Genomic DNA, 18,480 nt, shown 5'->3' on the forward strand with positions numbered 1-18,480 from the left:
CCAGTAAATGTTTTGACACACGCAGTGACTGTGTAATCATATTAGCAATTACGTTGCTAATTCTACATTGCATTGCTTTGGTTTTATGTTTATTTCTGCTGACACAGTGGTTCACAAATTTTATTATCAATTAAATCCATTGAGGCATCAGGTGGTATCTATGAAAAGGAAATTTGTGTCTTGCTGAATATTAACTTGGTGCAGGGAAGATCATTTTCTTCATAAGACCGGAGTAGATGCGTAATGAACACACAGGGGTAATATTCTGAACAGGGACCCATCTGAGACTTGCCCATGTCAACATACTTTATAGCACACCAATCTCAGCTCCTCTGTGACCAATATAATCACATGCCCACAGGGACAGCTGGGGACATTGTCCCAGGCCCAGGGGGTGGGGGTGGGGGTGGGAAAATATTGTCAGAGGCTCAAGAATAATATCTTTTTGTCCTGGGAATTTCACCCAGTAGACCTGCATGCCCACACACTCTGTATGATAGACACAGATTCCGCACGGACACTGCTGTTGGCTAACAAACACAACCCGCATATACACCCTAAAAACAAATATGTCACTTGTGAGTCACATCTGAGTGACTTTCAAATCCAATTCTTATATGCACTTAAATCTCTCACAGTGGCTCACACCACAAACTGACACTCCATACCAAGACTGACATATGCACCAACCCACACAAACTCCACATGTACACATTACTGGCACAACAACTCTATGCTTGCAGTCCAATAAACACCCAAACTCTACACCCACACACGGAGAGGCATATGCCAGACGTGTCTTTGTATAAAATTAAACCAGCAGTAACGCAGCAGCATCACGCAAGTTCAAAGACCTTAATCGTTTGGAAACATCATACAAATCATTAAAATCCCATCAAAGAAAATAAGCTGTCCTCCTCTTCAAATTTATAGTTTTACATTTCCAAAATTGCTGCATTCAGTAATGTAAAACAGGAATGCATAACTGAGACAAAGCTGCCCATTATTTTGCCTTACAGAATGATTTAAAAGAGGATACATTATCACAGATAGGGAGTAGTACAAAAAGCATCCATTTAAAAAAATGTAACTGCAATGGGGAAACTGCATGCTTTCACGGAACAAAGCACCTAGCTTCTTACAAAATGGCCACCCTCTTGCTGCGCACACACCTACTTTTATGACATTAATTGCAATCACCAGCAGGTGTGCCACTGGTGATTGCAGTCACACAGACTGATTAACATCAGCAGTTTAAGGTACGCTGGAATTATAACAATTTGTTCAACAAAAACAATGTTTTTCACGTTTTCAATCATTACACAAATGTAAGTGTTCATCTTCGTAATAACATGCAATTTAATCTCTTAAATGCCTTAAAGTGACTGTAAAGGTAAATCCACAAATGGATTCAGATTACATTGTATGAGGTTATTATGGTATTCAAATGTATTGCAATACTGACTTCTATCAATCTAAACATTATTCCTGTGGGGATTAAATGGTTGGAGTTCCATTTATTATCAGACTCTGAGCTGGCATTAATAATTCCCTTACCAAATGGCCAATAAAGGTTATAGTCGTATTACATATCTCCTCCCACAGTTTCATGAGATTTGTATACAGAGATGTTTTATAGATGTGTAGCACAAGCTATGTTGGGCTACAGGGGATAACACAGTTTCCTCAGAACAACGTATTGGGTTTGAATCCCAACTGGGGCCTTTCTATGTGGAGTTTGCATTTTGCTATATTTCAGCTCTTCATCCCTGTACCAAATCTACCCCTCTCCCAGTCTCCCTCCTCCAATACAATTGACTGATAAGTGGTCTATGTTGGGAGGAGCTGAGGAGGGAGGAGGGGTGGTAAGCCTGTCCAGCCAGGCCAGGACAATCCTGACATTGTTTTCAATACAGATTTCATGTCGGAATTGAAATGTGTTATTATAGTCATTTACATTACATCAAATACATATTTGTTGGACGTGTAGTGGATACATCCGTCTGCAATAATTTATGGTTATTTCCAGCCTCTTTAGTCACTAAATAAACCTGACTTTGATGCAATTTACCTCAATCGCCAGTAGGTGGAGCCGAGAATGTGACCACCCTTTCACTGTAGCCTGTCTGTACGTGATCAGGGTAAGTGAAAACGTTACAGATGGATTTTTATTTAGTTTTAGGGATAATTAGCTTTGCGGTTGGGGCAAATACCCAAGCTTTACTGTGCTAGAACAAATGTGTCCAATTTGAATTCAGCGCCAGTGCATTAATCATAAAGCACTGTGTCAGCAAAATATTTGCATAAGGTAAAGATATGCATGCTGCAGTTCAAACATGCAAAATGAAACAAAAGTGTATGACTTTCATTCTGCATTAACTTTTTATTTTTCAAAGAATTCAACAAGATTCCGTATTCCTGTGCATTTGGGCTGGAATGATTTCAACGTCAGGGCTGCGGTCGGCAGGCGGTGTTGACAGACGCATAACTGAGCCACCTGGCATGGAGGACATGGCTCAACCCAGCGTTTCACAGTGAAATACAGCTTCAGTTGTTGGGCACCGTAAAGATATTAGCACAATAAACAGAAGCAGCCTCAGAAATCTGGTCACATAAACCATTTTTCAATTAAACAAGTTCTAATTATGTTTCATTTTTCGCAGGCACTTTGCCATGTCGCGCCTCGCTTTGCAAAGCATGCTGAGACAGTGCCATTGTTATGAGAGTTGTGCTGAAGCTGATTGACTGACTGATTGATAGGCCCATTATCTTCCCCCAGGCTCCAATGGTGTATCTTGGCAGCTCCAGCAAGGAGGTTTATTCAAAGCTGGCTACAGAGCCAAAGTATTACTATCTTATCCTGTGTAAGCTGAGATCATTTATTACTCACAGGCAAGACTATGGGCAGACACGCCACTGTCACAGTACAAGGGTGAGGCTTTCAAGTGGAACGAGCCAAAAAAATAACATGGTTTCAATAGCCTCCCTGCAGTTTATCTGATCTGAAATGCCTGGACCCTTAAAGAAGACTTTGTTTTACACCTTCTTCTTCTGTTTTAAACATACCCAGAATAATCAAAAACAAGGTAGGTAAAATGTATTCAGTCTTCTAGTTTTTAATAAGAAATCATATCCGGCTGTACATAAAAAAGTAACAATGTCAAAAAATGAAATTAATTTAAAGGAACAAATACTCCTATACAGTATTGACAAATCCAGATATAAAACAATCCCTTATTTGTTTAACTGTGTTTCCTGGTTACATTTGGTGTCATTAATATTGGCATGCATGCTGTAGTGTTTTGTGTGTTCGTGTACGTGTGTGTGTGTATGTCCAGTTCTACGAAGGGGAGATGAGGACACGGTGTGGTCCCGGCAGCATGATTGGTGCTCTTGCCCCTCCACCACACTCCAGTGCTATAGACTTCCCCTCAGCTAATATGACTGACATGAGTCTGTCTGAAGCCTATTCCATTATAAATGCGACATGTGACAGAATGGCCTGCCAGCTCACTGTCTCAGAGCAGAGCGCCGTGTTTGTTACAGGCCTGTGAGCATCGTTAGGCAGTCTGCTGAAGCACGCTTCCCAGACTGACAGTACTGTTCCTATCCCCGGGGGTGGTGGCCTGTCCTGTTAGCCACATGCTCCTGTCCTTTCCGGTCCATGGAAGGCATCCAGGTGAACGGACACTGGCACGCAGCCGGACCCAGAGTGGTCGCGGTCACAGTCATAGACGGTCCACGGCGGGGGACCCAGAGCGGTCGCAGTCATAGACCGTGGCGGGCACTTCGGGTTCCTCGCAGTCCTCTCCCTTCCCCACCCACTGGATGTCCTGAGTGTCCTCTCTCAGGTCGGGCGAGCGACGCCGGTCCAGCGAGGCGAAGGTGGTGAACTGGACCCTCTTCCTCTTGCTGGTGGGGGAGTGCACAGGCTCGCCCCCGTTGGCCTTGGCCCTCAGGGACCCCATGCAGCCCACGGGGCCGTCAGCCCGGGGCGAGCCACCGTCCCCGCGGCGCAGAGTGGAGGTGTTCTCCGCGGCCGGGGCGATGTCGATGACGGTGGTCCTGTGCCCGTCCTGGGGGGGCGGCGTGCCTGGCATGTTCATCACCAGCTCGGCGTCGGTGCCCAGCCACACCCAGTCGTGCCTGTGACCGTGCGGCTCCTGGCCCGGCACGGGAACCGGCTTGTGCCGGAAGCTCACCATGTAGGAGGTGCAGTTGACCAGGAACACCAGGATGGCCAGGCAGAAGACAGCCAGCAGGGCGTACATGCCGATCTCCAGGTCCGTGAGGGGGCGGGAAGCCCGCGTCAGGTGGTTCCCCGCCTCCTCCTCGTCCTCCTCGTCCTCCTCCCCCTGCTCAGGCACCTCCACCTGGGAGGGGAAGCTGGTGTAGTCCACCAGGTTGCTATGGTCCTTTCCCGGGCGACGCCCGACGACGCTGCCATCTCTGCCGGGGCCTGCCTTGTCAGCGGCCCTGCCCCCGCCCCCAGGCCTGGCCACGGTCGCTGCATTCACGATGTTTCCCACGTTGCCCCTCCCGTCGCCGCCTGCTGCCACGTCCTGCGCGGTGGAGCGCGCGGTGGTGGTGACCTTGCGCATGGCGCTCTCCTCGCGCTCCGTCGTCAAGCTGTTGGTCGGGCCCCGCTGGGGCTTCTGCTCCTCACCGTCTCTGCTGTTGCTATGGTTACCCGGCGGCCGGCTGCCGGGCTGAAAGTGGACTTTGAGGGTGCCGCTGCCCACCGCCAGCGTGCTCTTGCGCTTGGACTTCTGGCACGACTCCGCAATTATCAGCTCGACTTTCAGCAGCGCCCCCTGGCCCTCGCCCTCCGCCACCACCGCTGCGGGGGACTTACGCACCGACGCCACGCGCTCGTCCAGCGAGGTCAGCACCAGCGTGTAGTAGCCGGGGTCGTAGATGTCCAGGGGCGTTAGAGAACCATCGCTGAACTGGATCCAGGAGCTAATGACTGCTTCCTGGGAAAGAAACAACATGGATGCTCAATGCATGTGCTAATGCTATTTATACACTGCAAATGAGACTAAATGAGGAGTAATGGGAAAGCTTGAGTGAGGGTGTTTTTCCATGGCGTACTTTATGTGATGTCATTATCGTGGTCTGCATTGTAGCATTCAGTGCTAATGAGACTGCCTTTAAAACCACCAATGTTTACAAGTTCAGATAATGACTAACACGGTTAATCACTTGCTAGTGCAAATTAGGAAGGAATTATAATGACCCATGATGATCACGCAGAATGAACTATATACAGTAGTTCCATATCAGCCATACATTATAAAAAGGCCACTATATGCCAAGGTTTTCACATTAATTAAATAAATTCATCATATCACCACATCAAAATAATCATATCCATCATATGTACATGAATAATATAATAGAGAGTGTAAGGTCACTGCATGCCAAATGTTTCTCATTGATTAAATAAATCCATCATATTATCATAGCAAACTCATCATATCATCGCATATAAAACATTTAATCATGTACACGTATTGGGTAACTGTTTGTATACACATGCTGAAATATCCTAATGGATATACTTCTGATTTGAATTGAGAATGTATATGGTATGGGGCCAGGCAGTTGATGATTTCCATCATATTTTCAAAGCGTGCTGAATGGGCTCCCACAGCTAGTCTGTTCCTGGTAGCCAGCCTCCTTTATTCTCAAATTCTTTAAAAGATCAGTCCATGTTATTGCTGAAGCTGTGATTCGCTGGCTTATTGTGACAGTGGTCCCACTAGTCCATGCAATGCTGCGTCTTTGGAATTAATGACATTTAAAAATCTGTTTTACACTAATTAGTTGTGTTCTGAAAAAAACTATTTTGCTATAATTTGCAAACACAACAAATTAAAATAATTACAATAAATGAATTTACTCATCTTGAGCAAGGTAGCTAGAGTGTGACTTTTCAGTCAAATTAAGCACTCTCACTTTGAATCTCACAATGCTACAGCTGTGTAAATACTACGATCAATAAACAACACAACATGTCAGACACCGAAAGAAGATTTGCTCAAGGAAACAGGAGTAATTATTTTGTTGTTGTTCAAGTCTGGGTCATCACCCTTTGTAACCTAAAAAAAAATCTCAGACCTCAAAAATCTGTGTTTAAAGAACACAATGAATTTATGAGGTAAAACGACTGCTGTGAATGGGTGTGGTTGAATATCTATAGTTACTGTTCCAAAACATCCCAGGATAAGTAATTACTGTCCAGTGGATGAAAGGAAGGCAGGAGCTGACCATCTGGTTTGTATATAGAACATCTGTGACACTACCCTCAGCTGACTGGCAGGCATTAATCACTCACATACAAACACAGTAATCCGGCTTTGACCGTTTTTCCATTTATGAGGCAGTACCTGTTTGGGGCTTTGCAGCACTTCCTGCGTGATAGCCGTGGCAACGATGGCCCTGTTACTTCCTGGGCTGAGCTGCAGGGAGAGGGAGAGCCCAGAAACCAGCTGCACGCCCAGCTCTGTGATGGTCACTTTGTCATCCAGCACCGTCACCGTCTTCTCAGCCAGGATAGAGTCTGACAGAGGGGACATCACCTGATCCATCACACACACACAAAATACACAATCATCATTTGTGTTCAGCACCCTCAGCTAAATAACTAATGTAATGCAAATAACTGTAATGTTTGTCATTTACCTAAATTTAACATAAGGCTATTGAACTGGGGCATGTCATAGACAAGCTCTTGGCCCTTTGACCACTGAGAAGAAAAACAAAAAATATTCCGATGCACCAGCAATTGTGATTATGCCTTCTTCTCTATTTCAGTGTCACCATTATTGAATAACAATAATTACTTCTGCACCTCATTTAAACATATCAAGGTCCCCAGGAGGAAATAGAAAGGAGAAACCCTGGTTTAGACATACAGGTTGATACACAGAATATGGAGACCAGGTGACACTTCAAACAACACAGCAGCAGGTTTAATACGCAGTCCTTGCCTGGAGTCGGCATTCCCAAACTTACCTGGATGCTGGTGACCCCGAAATCCCGGCCGGACAGCACCCTCCCCGCCTGCAGCCGGGCGATGCGCGGGTCCTCCACCTTCAGGAAGTAGCGCACCAGCTTGGTGACGTCCACCTGCCAGTCCTCGCCCAGGAAGTAGGCCAGGGGCTCACGCGGGTCCGACTGATCGGCCACGAAGGGCGTGAGCACGCGGACCAGGGCGTGCTGGAACTGCAGCGTGCAGCCCTTCCCTTTGCGGTCCTCCTCTTCCTCGCTGTCCCAGCCGGTTCTGAGGTCAAAGAGAATGGACCTCAGCACTGACAAACACCTGACAGAGAATCACCCCATTCGCTAAAACACAGGGGCCCTCGCTCCCTCTCCCGTCTCCCTTATGCCCTCTACCTCAGTTTGATCCCAGGAGTCTGGAAAGAATGTGATGAATTCCCGTGTCATACATTGCCAATAGTATTCAAAGCGGGAAGCTGTAACCCTTGTATCATCATAATTCTCATCTGAAATACACTAAAGTAACCATTTTGAAACTTTGGATAACCCTGTAGACTATATTTCATGAGGGATGAGTGCTTGATTGGGTGGTTGGCGGGGGGCCATCTGGTCGGCTCTACCTCTTGCTGGCCACGATGGGCACCCTCCAGCCCTTGATCTGGCTGAGCTCGGAGTCGGACACCTCCATCTGCAGAGGGAGGCGGGGGATCCACACTGTCATCTCCAGCTGGGCGCTCAGGTAGCTGTAGGTGAAGTTCACCGCCATCTTGACCTTCCCCCTCATCTCCTTCCCGTTCACAAAGACGTAGTCGCACCTGTCTGACACCTGAGCGGGAACAGATACCAACAGGAAGCTCATTAAAAAGAGAAGGTATTTTTATGAGCGACATCTTTAGCTTGTTTTCAGTGACGTTGCTATACTTAGTTACAGTAGCCCTAGGATGGCTGCAGCCCCAGTAGAAACCTAACCTTGTTCTACACACCATACCTATCAGATTGTATGACCCACCCCTTTGTCCTTGATTATCCAATGGTTATTATTGTAAATAGAATGCTTCATCTTTACATCAACAAAATTAAAATGAGATTATTATGCCCTCTACATTACTTGCAGATTGTACTGAAGTAACATTGCATGGGCATTGAATGGAAAATAAGGACATAAAGCTCAAAACACTTCTTAATTGAGCACAAGACAAATATTTTCAAATGCCTTAATAAAGTTAAATTGCACAAGCGCAGCTGGGTAACTGAGGTAACGCAGTCAGGCAGGGGTAATAAACTGGAAGACACTGAACGCTAGGCTACACCTCCGTAATGAGTTATTGCCGAGAATTTCCGTTAATTTAATAAACTGCGCTGCATTAAACATCAATCCTTTGCCGTGAAACGCATTTGTTGAATTTCAATTTCTGATGTCACCTTGCTGAGCTTCTGGGTGCTTCTTAGAGAGAAGGAAAAAAGCAGAATGCTTTCAAATCGCCAACAGCCATTTTGCTGTGTACCTATCCAATCAATATTCTGTTCTTTAATCGATATGATAATTTACAGATGAATGACTTTTGGGCTGTTACTGCCCCCCCCCCCCCCTCCCCTCCCCCTCAGGAGCTGGGATGAGCTGAGGGGACAGGCTATGACTTTGACTGAAAGCTCAAGGGGGAATGCATTTATAAAATGTCTGGCCGCAGTGCTACACTCACAGTGTCATCAGAGCCTAAGGGGACTCTGCAAGCTGCGGTGTTTATGAAGAGTGCTTTAAGCCTTGTTCAGGGATAACATTGTCTTCAGTATTTTGTGGAGAGACTAGGAAATCTCTAAATCTGACCGGGTTAAAAGATTAATTGCAAATTCCATGCGGAGGTGGTGGTGGTGGTGGGGTGGGGTGGGGTGGGGTGGGGTGGGGTGGGGTGGGGTGGGGGGTTGGATGAGGAGTTTGAGGGAAATCTCTAAAGAGCAATAACAAGATGACATTACTTCACTGACTGCCAGTGACAGAAGCCATTACCTATTCTGTATACAGAGCTCCACAAAGCTTTGTAAAACTATCAAGAGCAGGCAGATTGCTACATTCTGTCCCTTATGTGTCATATGACACGGCCACCTCCAAGTAAACGCCACATTTCATGGTGGCTAGCCTTACTTGTCAAGTTCATAACCGTACTACAGTAGTGTCTGAAGCCAGGACCACAGGATGGCTGATTGCTGATCTGAGAGGCCTTACAAGCAGTTATTGTAATTCTTCTGTTCCCTTTGGATCTCATAAAGAATATACTGCCCTGCTAGCCGTTTATACAAAATTAAATGTTGTGCTTCTGGATACCCGAACTTACACAGCAAAAATCTTACAGAAAAGATTGTAGGCTGTCAAGGGGATAAATGTGGTGTATGCTAAACATGAAAACAAAGGTATGTTGAATCAAATCAGAAAGACAGATTAGAATGGCAGCTCCAGCGTCTGCCATGCTGATAGCAGAATGTGATTTTTACAGGTTGCGTGTGGTGTGTACATAGCTATGTGAGCGGATGGAGGAATGGCAGTTCACCATCACACGCTGTCATTCGTCTCTGAATGCTCATTAATTTCACATCCCATCTCGGCTTTTAGTTTACTTTCCGGCACTCCCCTCTCAGTTGCTGGAAGTACAGGCGTTATTAATGGAAATCGCCGGAGGAACTGGGTACTCCCTGGGGTGGGTAAAATAAACTTTTCATTGTGGCAAACGGCAGGATTTTTGTTTTAATTTCTGTATGATGTTCAATGAGAGAATGAATCATCATGGCAGTTATTGGGAAACTGGACTCAGGAAACTTAGGAACCATAGGATTTGTGGCACCAGTACTTACTGGGTCACAAATGCTATTAAAATGCTAAAATAAAATAAAAGCTGAAAATCTGCACTTTAACCATGTATAATTTATTTGATTACAAATCAAACATTATTGAGTACAAAGCCAAATGAAGAAATATGTCTTTGAGCCCAACACTGTGGAGCTCACAATATGTATGAACAAAAAAATCAAACATGTCATTTAATACTATATGTACCTACAATGTCATACAGCTTTGAGGCAATTTTTGTTTCCACATGCTATAAGGATTTTATAAAAATAGATTCTAAAGATCAAAAAGGAAAGATAGGAGAGTTTACTGTAAGTGGCATGAAACCACTGCAATTACTTCATAAAAAAATTTAAAAAATCAGTTTGAAGACCAAAATCTGTTTCCCTCAAACCCTTTTCAGCTTTCAGGAGAAAAAGGAAGGCAAACCCGTGTGAATTGTCTGTTTGCTATTACTGCCTTATTACATTTTTATGGGCTGTGAACGATAAATCAAAGGCCTAAAGAATTATGCCTGCATCAAAATCCGCAAACACCTGCAAAGCAGCCAAATAAATAGTATATGCTAGTCCTGTGTTACAAACAGACTGGACCGAAGTGTGCTCACTCAGTCCCAAATTCAGTGTCCATTCTCCCACAGTGAGACTGCATCAGCCCCCTCACAGTGCCATGCCTCTGAGCTACGTTACGACGTTAGTCACACTCATCGCTCGCCTCGAACATCCTGTCATTTCTCCACAGGAGGCAATATCAAATAATATTCTGTTAAGGTTTCCTTCAAGGACATTAGTGTTTCGATGTGCTGATCTAAACATCTGATAGGACTCTAAAGAACAATTCTCAGCCAGGTACAAATAGCACCACTTCATTGTGTACATAAAGTGACTGAAGTATATATTGGCCGTAATACTGTATGACAAATTGTACTTTTAGCTGCTGTTTCAATATGAAGGCAGCTGCGATTTCAGTTCATTTTGCAGTGTATACTTTTTCATTTCAGGTTGTTTACTTCGATATAAGCAAACAGAAAAACATTTTTAAAATAAATTATAAATAGGGCAAAACATTGTACTGTAAGTCAGCAGAGTGTTTTTCTTTCCAAGTGAACATTTACAAGCGGTTGTGTATTCAGAACGTGCAGTTCCTCCTGTTGCTGGATATTTCTAAACCACTGTTGTGGTGGACGGACATTATTAAGTACAGCATTCTGATTGATACATTCAGTGAAAATAAAATGCACAAGACAGCAAGGCCAGCACTGTTTAGTCCTGTTGTCTCTGAGAACACTAATCTTTGTATATTTACACCGCACCGGTATTTGGAAAGAAGCTGTACTGTTAGTTCAAGATAATCAGCGTTTATCAGGGTTAATATTGCCAGTCCTTTGAGCAAACCTGCACCATTATCTTCAATCAAGCACTGCATTATGTGCTAACAACAAGTTTCAGCCATGCTTACTGAGCCTGATGCAGACGATCACTACTGAGGCACCAGTGGTACATTGCACCAAATTTATTGTTGATAAAAAAGTGTCATGAAAGTATGTACATTTTGACTCTCATATTGCACTTCATGTACACAACCCCACACACCCATTGGTGCTGTATACTGTAATAGAATAAAAACTAGCCAATCCACCTTTCAATAATAACAGTTTGTTTTCTGGTTCGTTATGGAAGGGAAGCGGATTATGTTTGCCTTACAACCATAATACAGCTAAATAAATAAATATAGTGCACTGCTCATTCATGTAAGAAACCTCTTTTTTCAGCTAAAATCCATGACATTTTGGCTGTCAGATGGCCTGAGAATGAGTCACTCAAGCATTCTTGCAGAAAATGTTGAGAAACATGAGGCACACACCAGATCAGGAACATTAACACACAGATCAGTGCACTGGAGTCCTCCTCTTTGTTCCCCAACAGCTGCTTCTACATTACTTAAGAGGATTACACTCAATTAATATAGCAGGGTATGAGGACACAGACATGGCAGTGTGCACAATTATTCCTGCCATGACTAAACTGTTTTTGTAAACTGCTAGGACAACACTTGCTTTGAAATGGAAGTATTTTTCATAGCCTTGACAATGTATTGTAACATTTTACATGTATATGGTGCACTGCAGAAAATGAAAATGTAGGTGACCATATGCAGGGGGTAAGAGGCATTTCACCATTCAGGCTATGAAAATGCAGGCACAGTAATCGATCAGTCTGTGCGGACAAGCTGGGATAGAGCTAAAACTACAAATGCACATCTTTGGCACTCCAGGACCAGGGTTGCCTACCCTAGGCGTATTATATATAGCATTAAGGTTCATGGTAAGATGAATTGGTGAGGACGGTAATGGTTTGTATTGTGAGTTTGCGATTTGCCCTGTGAAAACAATGCAGTCATTATCGCAGGGAAGATTAAGAACGGTGAAACTGCTTGCAGAGCACCTATAACAGAAACAGCATTCAAATGAGCTCAGCTCCCACTGTTTGCAAAACACAGTTTCCTTTACTTCAGCATTCTGAGCTGAATCTATTGCATTGGATTTGATCATTTTATTTGTATTGTGTTTGACAACTTTAAGTAAATTTGTGAGCAAGTAGGAGCAAATTACTGTAGCTAGGCCAGAGTTCCTGTCAGCACAGTGGTGCAGTCTAATTAATATTTGTGTTGATTCTACAGCTTCGAGGCATATCATCACACATAGTCCTAAAGCAATTATCTTTTTCATCATAAATATTCGACCCATATTCTTGGTACAATTATATCAGTGGGGAATTTTGAAAAGAGTAAGCACCCATCAAGTTGTTGTTCAGCAAACTCATAACCTTCTGACCTGTTTTTCTGCTCCATTGCTTTCGCTTGGTACCCAGTGATTTCCCTCCAATAACAGCGTTCCACGGTGACTACAGCTGGCTTAAGGACAGCAACTCTTTCAGGACAAGCTGCTAATTTTCACCTTCTTCAGAGTGCCACTGAAGGTTATCAATCGCAAACAGACAGTGACCTAACCATTCGTTTCTGTCCCTGGATCCGCTCTGTGTGTAGTCAGAACTACAAAGAGAAATGTCAGCGCATGCAAAACCCCGTTTTGTTCTGTGATGTGGAAGAGGGAGAGCAGTGAGGTGACTCTGATAAGACTTCCCTCCCCTGCCTCCGCTGCGTCCTGCCACCTGCATATCAGCCTTAGGCCAGCGAACTCACAGGACAGCTTCACACAACCGGAACCCTTCCCCTTCTCCAAAATGTCCCATTTCTGAGTCTTTATGACAGGACCGCATTAGTGTAAATCTGCTGTACCTCCACACAAACTTATGAGTTTGGTGGCTGGGGTGACATTTTTTCATGCATTGTTTTGTTATATAGACTTTCATATTGTGATTTGTCTGCTTGTGGGCACCCAGCATTATGCAGCGTAACAGCGTACCTTCAGGATGTCCTCGTCGGTGGACCTGCAGTCTGTGAAATCGGAGACGTCTGTGACCGACCCGTCCTGCTCAACTGCCACCGTCCTCACTGGCACCGTGACCCTCTTACCGGTGAGCACCGCCGTGTTCAGGATCTCTGTGTCCTGTAGGGAGCGACACAGAGTACACAGTGTTCAGTGGGGGGAAGAGGCCTGATGCTCTGGCATCCAGTGTCAATATTAATTTCCACACCTCAGGCACCAGCTCACAAAACCAAAGCCACACTGAAAACAGCTGGAAAGTTCTGAGATCTGGCTAAAACCACAGGCATGTTCTCATTTATTTCAACATCAATAGCCATTGATACAGGTCAGAATTCCACTGATTTGAGTCAGCTTTGGTATAACAGACACCTACTTTCTATTCACATTCACCAATCGAGATGGCACACAGCTCATTCCCAGGGTGAACTATGACAAATCATAAATGCATATGAGCACCGCAAATTCCAATCATTCAAGTGAGAGTTGCATTAATCCAGCTATTTTACCAAATACAAGAGAAGGATCTCACCTCGCACCTACTGTACACCTTTACTGGCCCATGAAAATCATATTTAAACACTACAGTGATAAATAATGGTATTATTGGGCAAATACCGTCCATTGCGAAATCAATTAGGATTGATTAAACACAGCCTGAGCAGTAGCCGCCTTATTTAGCAGAAGACCAAGGTAAGAGCGCACACTGTACCCATGGGGATGAATGAGACACTCAAAGTGGGTCTGGACAGGTGAACACCTGAACAGTGTATGTGTTGCCAAGGATAACAGGCCTGTTCTGTCTGTTAACAACACAAGGGGAATGAGCCAGCTTTCTCTCTCACAAACTTCTTGTACTAGGTTACACCTGAGAGCATACTGTATTTACCAAGAGGGCCCGTCCTTCATGTTGTGAACAATCAACAGCTGCAACAGACACTGGTACATTCACACTGTTGCTGCACATTTCTGACCTTTCTACAATGTTGATTCCCAGCTTTGCCCCTCCAGAAAATGATCTTTATCAGATCACTTTTGCATTATTTACATGATGAGCACAGGTTACCGAGCAGTCAAGACGTGCAAAACATGTTTTTTTTCTTCTTCAGCATTCGATCCACCCACATACGTTCATATTTGTTTATGGCATACAAAGCCGATTAAAAAAGAGCAATATTCTTTGCATTGATCAGATTGCAGAAACCCCTTGAACTGGAACGGACACCTGCACAGTTGTTAGCCATGTTGACGACAGGGCTTACTGTTGCTTTCCAGGTCACTGGATCCATATGCACACGCATTGTCCCCAATATTCAAGAGGCGCTTCGGTTACTTGGGGCCTAATGAATGGGAGAGACGCGTTACTACACGCTGGCCTCAAGGCCCCTTTCTCCCTGCTCCCAACTCCCTATGACTATCGCTGCTCAACTCATTCAGGGTCACACATGGATAGTTCAATGGCTATTTTACGCCAACAGCCGCAATCTGTTGTGCGAGGGTGGGAATGAATTATGCCGTTAGAATGCCCGTATTGGAAAGCTGGGGCATCAGGAAGAAGCAGAGCTGCATTTTAATAACTCTTCTGGCTCCATCAGTAGTAATCGTGGTCAGCCATATGACAACTGATGCCAGACAAAGAATCAAAACCTTCAACACAATCAGGCAGTGCATTGACTAGTATCACCATGATATGCACAGCTTGAACCCATCCATGGTTTGGGTCTAGACACAAAGGATATTACTTTTTTCAATCACATTGAAAGGGTCCTAACTGAGTGTAAGAGGCATTGAGCCTTGCATAAAGTTATAATCTTTACTGTAGGTATTGTACAACATTGCTTGTATATAATTGGATTCACATATCTGTGGGTGATTGTTAGCACATCTATGTAATAACTAGACAAACTTATTTAATTACTGATGTTACCAATGATGTAACCAACATCAACATCAACTATCAAGCAATATTCCAAATATAATATACTGAACAAATCTGATGTAAACTTTTGGACTCAAAATCTTTGTGGTCAGAATCTGTGCTTTAGATGGCCTTGTGATATGACTTAAGAACATACGTATATAGAATGTTTTTAAGTCATATCACAACCTTGTAAAGGGGAAGGGATGTGGAAATGTTATTAAAATGTAACAGGTTTGCTGTTACATGAGTATTAGATGTTGCCATGGGAATATACGTGGCTAGAACTGCTCAATTTTATCACCCCTCTCAAATTTTACTCTTGAAATTAAATCACTAGAGAAAAGAGGTCGTTTTGCAAAGAGCCCTTCAACAATGAGTATTAAATAATATATTTTGAGGTTGCATCTACATACAGCAAAACACTGAATTAATTAGACAATGCAATGGAATGCAAATTATACGGTACATAAACATCTCCCATTCTCACAATTCAAATCACTTGAGAGTTTACAAGCAAATCACAGTACAAGCAAGAGTTTATCAACAGAAGATGCACAGCCAATTTAAATACATTATGAGATATTGAAATGGAGTTAGACAGCATCCTCCATAAAAACAAACTAAATGATGGAGATAAAGATCAGGGACAGAGTTCAGTAACTGCCCTCCTTTTGTCTTTTGAAAAAAGCACACTGTCCTCAGAACAGCTTCAGAGATAATGCCAGGTTCATATGAAGGGCAGATCTGGTTATATGCTTGAAAAACATCTTTAATCATGGACATTTCTATGGAGAATGGGGGCAAATCTGATTTCTCCTTTTTTCTTATCTTTCCATTACCTAATCCATATGAGAATTTTATTTTTCTTCAGGGCTTTGAGTTCGATATGACTTCAGGTGCACTGATTCACTGTTCTCTTTAAATTAAGGCAGGTTCAGTTTCTGTTTTCCGTTCAGGGTGACTCATCAGACTAGCTCTTACACCTTGAGGGCAGATCTAGCACCAGGTCCAGAAACTGGGACAAAGTTGCAATGCTTCCGGTATTGCACTGCAAAGATATCGGCAGCAAAAAAATGTAAGTAGACCGTGGGAGAGAGTCAGAAGTTTGATTTGAAAATGTGAAACACAAAAATATACAAACACATTTCCATCTGATGGATACATAATCTGATCTTTCTTTCAGGTAAATACCAAAAACAGGTGTCCAAAATCTAGGTAATCTGTGAGGAAATCGATGACCAGTGCTGTAATGGATGTATAGTGCCCATTCCTGATTTCCTTTATTTTTGCATATTTGTCACACTGAAGTTTCAGATTTTTTGAGAAAATGCAGACAAAAGAAACCTGAGTAAATGGAATACACATTTTTTTAAAATGTGTTTCACTTATGTAATTAAAATGTAATCAAACATTCATGTCACCCCTGTGAAAAGTAATTGCCCCCTTAAACTCAATAACTGGTTGCACCACCTTTAGCTGCAATAACTGCAACCAAACACTTCCTATAATTTGATATCAGTCTTTCACACCGCTGTTGAGTGATGCAAGAGCATATCCAGTGCTACGCTCAGCGCAAGACAAAATGTGGACTGTGATATTCCAGCTGTAGTGGCTGTGGAATGAAATTAACCAGATGCGAGAGAGTGTAATGATGCAAGGCTTGACTATAAGCACGATAGTATGGGAATGTTTTGTGGAAGGTTCTAGGTTATCTTTCTCCCAGAAGAGTAATTATTTCTATGGTTGGGTGTTTGTCCCAGAAGTCACAGTTGTCACTGATTTCCCAGTTTCTGTCTCTTTTTCTTTTGACAGTTGCATGTCTTTCTGTGATTTTCAGCAGTTTTTAATAGGAATTATAACACAGCCTGCAGTCAGTTGCTGCAATCGGTGACAACAAGTGCTCCATCAAAGACTCAAACCTCGCAATGTAGGCTACAACCAAATCTAACTAAAAACATGCAGTAACCCGGTTATTTATTATTTTAGTAATGCAATTCTCTGTGAATTTTAGCAACTGTGCCATGACAACTCGATGACTTTAGCCAATATTTTCAGAGACAAACACCCAGCCTTAATTATTGCATTGGTTGATAATCTGTACCATTTGATGAGTTCTTGCATGTGGGGTATGATCTATCAGGGCATATTTGATGCCTTGACCCATGTCTCCATCTTGCTTGTGCCTCGATTAAAGCTTTAAAGATTTAGGGAAATTTCATGAAAAAATTTACCCTTTAGTAAATTCTATGGAATATATAATCAACCAGAGTTATAATATTTCCGCCCATTATTTACCCATTGTTCCTGTTTGATAAATAACACACCTGTTTCTGGGACGGAATACCTCATATGTGCACCTGAAACTAGTCACAAAATGCTTAATAAATCTGGCACTAAGTCTTCTGTATTCCTCTCGGACTGAAGCACAGAAGTTTCCGGTTTCTGAGTTTTGAGCAGGGGAAAGCAACACATTCAGATTCCATTTTGGAAAATTGCATTACTGATGAAAATCTGATTACAGCACTTACTATCTACTCCACTACGAAATCTCCCATGTTCTCTCAACAACTACAGTCGAAAGGAACACTGTTGATCGTAATAGCACAGAATGCAGATAAGGAACCATAACACAAATTGCTTCACAGCTTTCTGAGCGTATTCAGAAATGAGATTATTTCACAGATTAAATGTGGGTTGGTAAACACAAAGGAGAGGCAAACAACTATTGACAACACAGCAGTCTACATTTGAAAAGCAGTGAAAGAGGCTGATGGGCCACGGTGAACAGGGAAGTAAACACTGGCATAAAGATAGCAAACTCTCATTGGCTCAGCTGATCTACATCACAGGTTAACACAGCATTTCAAGCACATCCAATCTGCTTTGTAAATCAGCAGTGTAAGAGATAAGTGCTTGACCTATACAAACAGCCTGGAATTTATGCAAAGTCATTTGAATTATTAATCACAGTAAGAGCACAGCAAGCCAGAGAAACAGGGGTATAGGGGTCATGAATGCACATCAATAACAACTCTCACCAGGGCTTGAACATAACACCTGTCCTAATGGCAAGAATGGGAATTTTAGATATTGGAGAGAATTAGAAGGTTCTATCTGCGTTCTGACAGTTTTGACATATTGAGCTTCAAAGACTCCAAAGTGAATGGGCTCCAAGCAGATACGGCCTTTACATTTAGCATTTTTTCATACTTTTAAGCAGTATTTACACATGTATTTAGTGCCCCATAAGAAACATATTTATGAGATGAA

At 43.1% G+C, this 18,480-nt stretch overlaps 1 protein-coding gene across 4 annotated transcripts in view; it reads right to left on the reverse strand.

Annotated features, from left to right (window-relative positions):
- Window positions 1-2,481: 2,481 nt before the first annotated feature.
- The window catches only part of LOC133140454 (transmembrane protein 132D), a 52,326-nt gene continuing 36,327 nt past the window's right edge, over window positions 2,482-18,480 (reverse strand). For all 4 annotated transcript variants that reach the window (XM_061260438.1, XM_061260434.1, XM_061260437.1 and 1 more), the window contains exons 5-9: window positions 13,269-13,412; window positions 7,626-7,831; window positions 7,021-7,288; window positions 6,393-6,584; window positions 2,482-4,976 (exon numbers count right to left, since the gene is read on the reverse strand). In XM_061260438.1, coding sequence (XP_061116422.1) covers window positions 3,729-4,976; window positions 6,393-6,584; window positions 7,021-7,288; window positions 7,626-7,831; window positions 13,269-13,412 — 2,058 coding nt within the window. In that variant the 3' untranslated portion in view covers window positions 2,482-3,728. The remainder of the gene's footprint in view (window positions 4,977-6,392; window positions 6,585-7,020; window positions 7,289-7,625; window positions 7,832-13,268; window positions 13,413-18,480) is intronic.

Source organism: Conger conger, chromosome 11 (genome assembly GCF_963514075.1).
Source record: "Conger conger chromosome 11, fConCon1.1, whole genome shotgun sequence".
Taxonomy (NCBI): Eukaryota; Metazoa; Chordata; class Actinopteri; order Anguilliformes; family Congridae; genus Conger; species Conger conger.